Source organism: Strongylocentrotus purpuratus, unplaced genomic scaffold (assembly GCF_000002235.5).
Source record: "Strongylocentrotus purpuratus isolate Spur 01 unplaced genomic scaffold, Spur_5.0 spur5_scaffold_15, whole genome shotgun sequence".
In the NCBI taxonomy this organism is placed as follows: Eukaryota; Metazoa; Echinodermata; class Echinoidea; order Camarodonta; family Strongylocentrotidae; genus Strongylocentrotus; species Strongylocentrotus purpuratus.
Genome location: NW_022145600.1, coordinates 22,297,294 through 22,303,364, shown reverse-complemented (window position 1 = coordinate 22,303,364; position 6,071 = coordinate 22,297,294). Strand labels below are relative to the sequence as shown.

Sequence of the window (6,071 nt, the reverse complement as noted above, 5' to 3'; positions counted from 1 at the left end):
AAGAAATATAATTCCATCAAATTAATGTTGAACGTGTCAGATATTAGAGGAAAAAAAGAATAATGTTATTACTCAAGCATTTTCAAATCCTATTTCTAGCATTTTGGTTGCATAACAAAGGAATGTAGCTCAACCCAAATTTCTAATCCAGAAAATTCACATGAGGATTTAAATGGTCTCATTTGCAACGAGAGCTGTATATATCATAAACTGTATTCATTACGTTAATAATCTCGTCTTCTTCGGTAGGTAGCGGTGCGTTCATAGATCGGCTACATGGAGGGAGTGAAGGGGTTCAGTGCTGTACTATATGACCGGAGCACACGGGGCATTGCTTCGATTGCAGTATTACCTGGCTGTGACACCTAAGCTTCTGAAGACATATGGCTCATACGCAGGTAATGAAACATGATTTCACATTTCATTTAGTATTAGTTCTTCTCACACAACCCCAAAGCGTCAGTCGTTGACGCAGTCCTGCGCTAGGCAATTGACGCCATGTGTTCAGCGAGCATCAGCCACCGTGGGGGTATTGAGTTTGAATAATCTTTTCTTATGTTAATTTTCATCACATTTTGCAACTGATTTGGGATCGGTAGTCATAAATTTCATGATGATTTACAAAAGATGGCGTTAAGAGGTGTTTTCTGAGGTTACGATTGTCGTTTTCTTCATTTTACTCTTAGATGTGTTCAACTGTTCTCGCTGTGTGGCCGTAACATGTAGTTCATTTTTTGTCGTGCTGTTGAAAGTGCACATCATGCAGAATGGAACCGAAGAAGATTGGTGCATTATGATCACCCTGGGTCTCTACGGAACATGGCTGCCCAGGAGCCTCGAGGAAGTCACATGACTAACGTCACCTGATATCTAAACATGCTTTGAGCAAGATGGCGCTTCACGTCATCCACAAATCGCATTCAATCAGCAAAGTTCAAACAGTCAAACTCGAAGTTCATAAAAGTAGAGCCGCGGCGTCACAGCTGGAGCGCGATGAAGCACGTTTCACGTCTACAGGGCGGCGACAGAACTTGACAGAGGTAAAAGTTGCATCGGAGGTGCCTGTTGTCTACAGAATAGGACGAGGAGTTCTACGTACAGCATGGCACACATGGCTCTGAGCACTTCAAGCAACAAGAAAAGCCACAAGTCTCTGCAGATACCTTTTATCAAGCATCTCGGTCATAGTCACTGTCATGGTCGAGAGAGTCCCCGTTCGGGATCCGATAGTACGGTGCGTCTCGTCGATCGTCCTCGAGGTCGGTCAGGGAACCATTCCTGTTATCGCCCAGAGGATTGTGAGATGTCTGTTGGTTTGGCTGATGCGCCTTGATCTCATCCTCCCTCTCATCGCCCTCTCCCTTTCCCGTCGGTACTTCCTGCATGAGAAGAAAAGAAACGAAAGAATCGAGATTAGCAAAGATTGTCAAAAATGGCGCCACGGATGAGAGTATTGCTATCCGAATAAGCCCCTCGTAAAACACACCCGAACTTCCCTATCCAGACGATATGAAGGCATTTCCCCGTTCTTTATTCACCACCGTAAGGAGGAGTCAATCACCCGGCGAGTGATAGCGATCAACGCTATAAGAATCCAACCCTTCTTGAAAGACACGCTCTCTGGAACACCACAACCCCTAGAAACGATCACACCCATAACGAGATTGCTTTGCGTTTAGGAAACCTAAAATAATCTTTGCAAAATCATGGTTTAACCGCTCAATCCCTTTTTCTCCTCCCTCTTTCCTGATAAGGTTCAGCCTTGCCCTGTGTACGAATGCGTGAAGTAGACGGATGCGGAAATTTTTCCTCTCTCAAATGGCGTACATCCCATAAGGTCGTTCTACTCCTGGAAAGGGTGTATCCAGATTTAAAAACAGGCAAGGTTTTACCTTTAGGCCCACGCTTGAAAAAAAAAACTCTATAATACATCCACTTTGCCTCGTCTATCAAGTTCGCATAATATACAATAAAAACACCATCTAAGAAAACAATGACACTTGGAAGAACACTTTTCTTTAACGTTCCATAAAATATTTTGAATGAACCGTCTCATAACAACCTTAGCGGCCCCCTGATTTACTTGTACCACCAGAATCATTTTCTTGAAACTATCTTATAAAAACAAATGTGACCCTTCCGATACAAGATTTTAGACTCGGTAGATAAATTATTTTGTTTGAATGATGCATGGAAATAATAGTGAAATAACACTGTGCGTAAAAATTATGAAATAAAATGTGATCTTTCGAATTTTTATCAACTTGGGGGGACACTCCACACCCCTTCCAACCCCGACAGACCTTAACGCATTACTCTCCCGTTTGCATCATCGCATCTGTCATTGATTCGTTCCTTCTTGCTTGTAAGGAGGAGGAGGAGGGGGAAAACAGAGCATGAGTATAGAGAGGGGTAAAAGCCTTCGAGCTGTGATTAATAGCCTCGAATTACAAGCGTTTTTCACGGCCGTGGTGGACCATGACGTTTGGAGTGCTAGTCGATGTCTTCATCATCGAGGCAAAAGGTCAGTGACGACGAGGCGAGTGACAAGCATTTACTGCCTGTCATCCCAGGTCCCGCATCAAGCATAGGTGCAGCACCCCAGGCATTAGTCCCGTAGTGACGCCTTTTGCACAAGAGGCGCTATTTACTGAGTTCAGGCTGCGTCAGTGGATTTTTTTTTTCATTCAGTTTCTTATCATGTCACTCAAACCGTATATGCCCCGTCAAAGACCGCGCCAGTCACCGACGCAGACCTTCGTCAGCAAATAATCCTTGCGTCAAACGAGCATAAGGAAATTGCCGTACCCTAGCGCTTACTAATCATCACACCCCCTGGCAATTACTTGCCTACTTCAACATTCTGAGTTTTTGACACAGTTTCTATGAAAGAACGTTTGACTCTCTTTCGTCTGCCTGGCTTGTCGTTTACGACAGAAAATACACAGAAGCGAGAAAAACTAATTTAAATCGAAAGGACTACTCGAATCACTTGTTAATGTAAACTTGATTGTATCAAATTACAGCTACTTCATAAATCATCAAGATTGAGTCAATCATTAAGATGGAGAGAGGAATTAAAAATCAAATTGGCGACGCGCACTAAGTTAGTCTTGTACGCTGCCAATGCAATTTCAAGTCACTGGATCGCTTTGTTCCTAAAAGATCATCAATGCTTTACTTTTCTTGAATCCTTCCTTCATTTCGTTCTTCTTCCAGACTCGATACTAATTACAAGCAAGGAGAAATCTTATTTGAACATGGTAAATGGTTTGCTATACACCCCCATTTATGATTTCTAAGTACACATACTTAAAACCAAATCTCGAGGAGGCAAAATAAACGAGCTCCAAGAAATACGCTACTCTAATTTGAAAGGTATTTACTGACGATAATCGCATCCGCGCAATTTAGAATCTGGACTGAAGTGGTCTAAGTGCTTACATTTTCGGTGTGCTCGTTATATTAGATACTCATTTATCTAATATTAATGTTTAGCTCCGGTGTGTATTTACAGTAGCCTGTGTTTTTGTGGATATAATCTCTGACGGAAGCATCGTAATTCAGATGGTGCAAAGAGGCCACTCACCGGCGGTTTCTTTCTCTAGTATTCACTCTGATGGAAAACTACTTGACGCATTTTGCTCTAAGGTGCAGGCGGATTTCCCGCCATTAAAACAGTGTCGTCTGTGGCCACATAAAAACGTTCACTTTTACGATTCTTAATGTCCCTGTCTATTTTCCCAGCTCTTTTGTTTCCCGCTGTACAAGTGACTAGATAAACTTATAGGCTTCTCGAGAACTTCATAAAAGACAAATCGGTTGGATCTTACCACCGTTATGTTTTCTGAGAGGGTTGCAAATAGCTTCTTGGGACATGTATGACACTAATGAATAAATAACAACCAGATATCCTTCGTTAGCAAAGAGAAAGGTTTTTTTTTATTATTAAGGATTATGCCGACAAATGTGCTGACAAGGAGTTGCTAACAAATAAACTCAGGTGTCTTAATCAAGACCAAGAGTGCTCGTGAATCAAACTAAAGTAGATCTTTTTTATGAGATCGGGAAGTTGTCAAAAGAAGAAGAAAAAAACATAATTCGATGTGGGCACAAAGGGGCTGATTAAATCAAACCATTAACGTCTAAAGAGTGGTGAAATTACCTGTTTTAATCGCCTCCATTTAGCTCTCCTGTTCTGGAACCATGTCTTCACCTGAAAAGAATTGAAAAAAGACGAATATATAATTTTTTAAAGTCATTCGTTCTTTTTGAAGAATTTTTCTAAACTTAAAAGTCAGTTAAAATAATATGCATTAAATACATACGAATACTTCAATATGACTACATTCTCTTGATTTGTGCATCATAATTATTGCATGGACATGGTTGAAAAGTTGGAAAATCAGAGGGAAGCGAATTTTCCCCATGATTAAAGTTGTCGTGTGTAACGTGTTGACGCCCCGGTCAATCATTAGCTAACGGTGAGAGGGGCCCCATTAACGCCTCTCGACTTCTACAAGTGAAGCCCAAGATTATTCGAAAAAAATAAAACTGAGCTATCAAGCGGTACTCTTCAATACCTCCAAACCCTCAATTTGCCAATATAGGGCTATCATTATGATTATAGATTATCATGATTATGATTATAGATTAATATGATATTCATTTCTCTGGACCTTGTAGTACGAACAAAGCCATTCACTTAATGGTTTTGAATAGAGCGATCTATCCGTATCGTGTAGGTAATAATCATAATGTTTATGTTCATAATTGTAAATATGTTTTTATACGGGAAAATAAAACCAAACCAAAGCAAATCAATGATCTTGATACCCATCTTCTGTAAACCCCTCTTTCTTTTTTTCTAAATCCATCTATCTCTCTCTCTCTCTCTCTTTCTCTACTTCCTTGTTTCACTCATTCTTTCTCCTTATGTTACCTGATTACATTTATATCTATTTTCTTCTTCTCCTAAAGCCTTTCCCTCTGCTGAGATTACCTTCTCATGCTTATTCATTACTTCTTCCTTATGTTATGTAATTGTATTTTTCACGTACATAATATGTAACTCTTTTATTTTTTTGTATTACTCTCAAATATCCATTTCATTAGTTAATCATTATTCGCTTCGTCTCTAATTTCACTTTCCTTCAATTTATCTCTGATCTAATTAGGCGTTCATACATACCTAAACTAGGCCAATTTTGTGTCCAATCAACTTTAATCACATGCCCATCTTAGATCATTATTTGCTCAGATTTTATTAAAAATTAACGTACTTTTGGAAAACGTTACCCAAGATGACCACAAAATTGCCCAAAGTTAATCTAACCCGAAACTGCCCTCATTTTGAGCACTTCGTTTTAACCCAGTATAAGTGTGTGATCCAATATGGTTCACATTATCGAGACTCCGCCACTATTGTGTGACTTGTTTTGATTGTAGTCCATGCAGATGGGGGCCCGTCAAACGCCCATCAAACGGCGCTACCCCCAGGACCATAATATTTGATCCCCCTCGATGGGCTGATCACTTTCAAATACCAGTACTTCAGAAGCACCACTTATCCCCTCTCACCATTATCCACCCCATCGCAATACACCCCTCCACACAGCACTAATCCCCCTCTTGCAAGGCTCCACCGAGATGTTTGATCAACCGGCGGTGTATATAGTGCCCCTCTTCGGGAGTCTATTTGCCCCCCATCCGTGGGGTGTTTACCCCTCTTTAGTCCAAGACAACGGTGTTAGGAGGATTTGGAGTCTTCCAGTGAGAGCTGGGTCAATACGTGCACAAAGGAATGGGAGATAATGTCGTCTGGTATATCGTGGTTTTGCTGGTGATTTTTTACTTTCACCTTTTGACGAAAGGATAGTATGGAGATGGAGAGATGATCATAAAAGGAAAGTGAACATGAAAGAAGGCATTGTGGTGATGATAAGAGGAAGGGGGAGTGAGTGATAGTAACTAATTTGGAACAGAAAGATTATTGAAGAGATAAACAGTTTTAAGAGGAAGAAACAGAAGAAAGAAGAAAATTATCAAATTATACAAAATTAATGCTTTTA

At 40.5% G+C, this 6,071-nt stretch overlaps 1 protein-coding gene across 1 annotated transcript in view; it reads right to left on the bottom strand.

Moving 5' to 3' along the window:
* The window catches only part of LOC575826 (hematopoietically-expressed homeobox protein HHEX homolog), a 42,691-nt gene that overhangs the window by 1,485 nt on the left and 35,135 nt on the right, over positions 1 to 6,071 (bottom strand). The window contains exons 3-4 of the mRNA XM_776199.5: positions 4,166 to 4,216; positions 1 to 1,379 (exon numbers count right to left, since the gene is read on the bottom strand). The exon at positions 1 to 1,379 is cut by the window's left edge and continues 1,485 nt beyond it. Coding sequence (XP_781292.3) covers positions 1,170 to 1,379; positions 4,166 to 4,216 — 261 coding nt within the window. The 3' untranslated portion in view covers positions 1 to 1,169. The remainder of the gene's footprint in view (positions 1,380 to 4,165; positions 4,217 to 6,071) is intronic.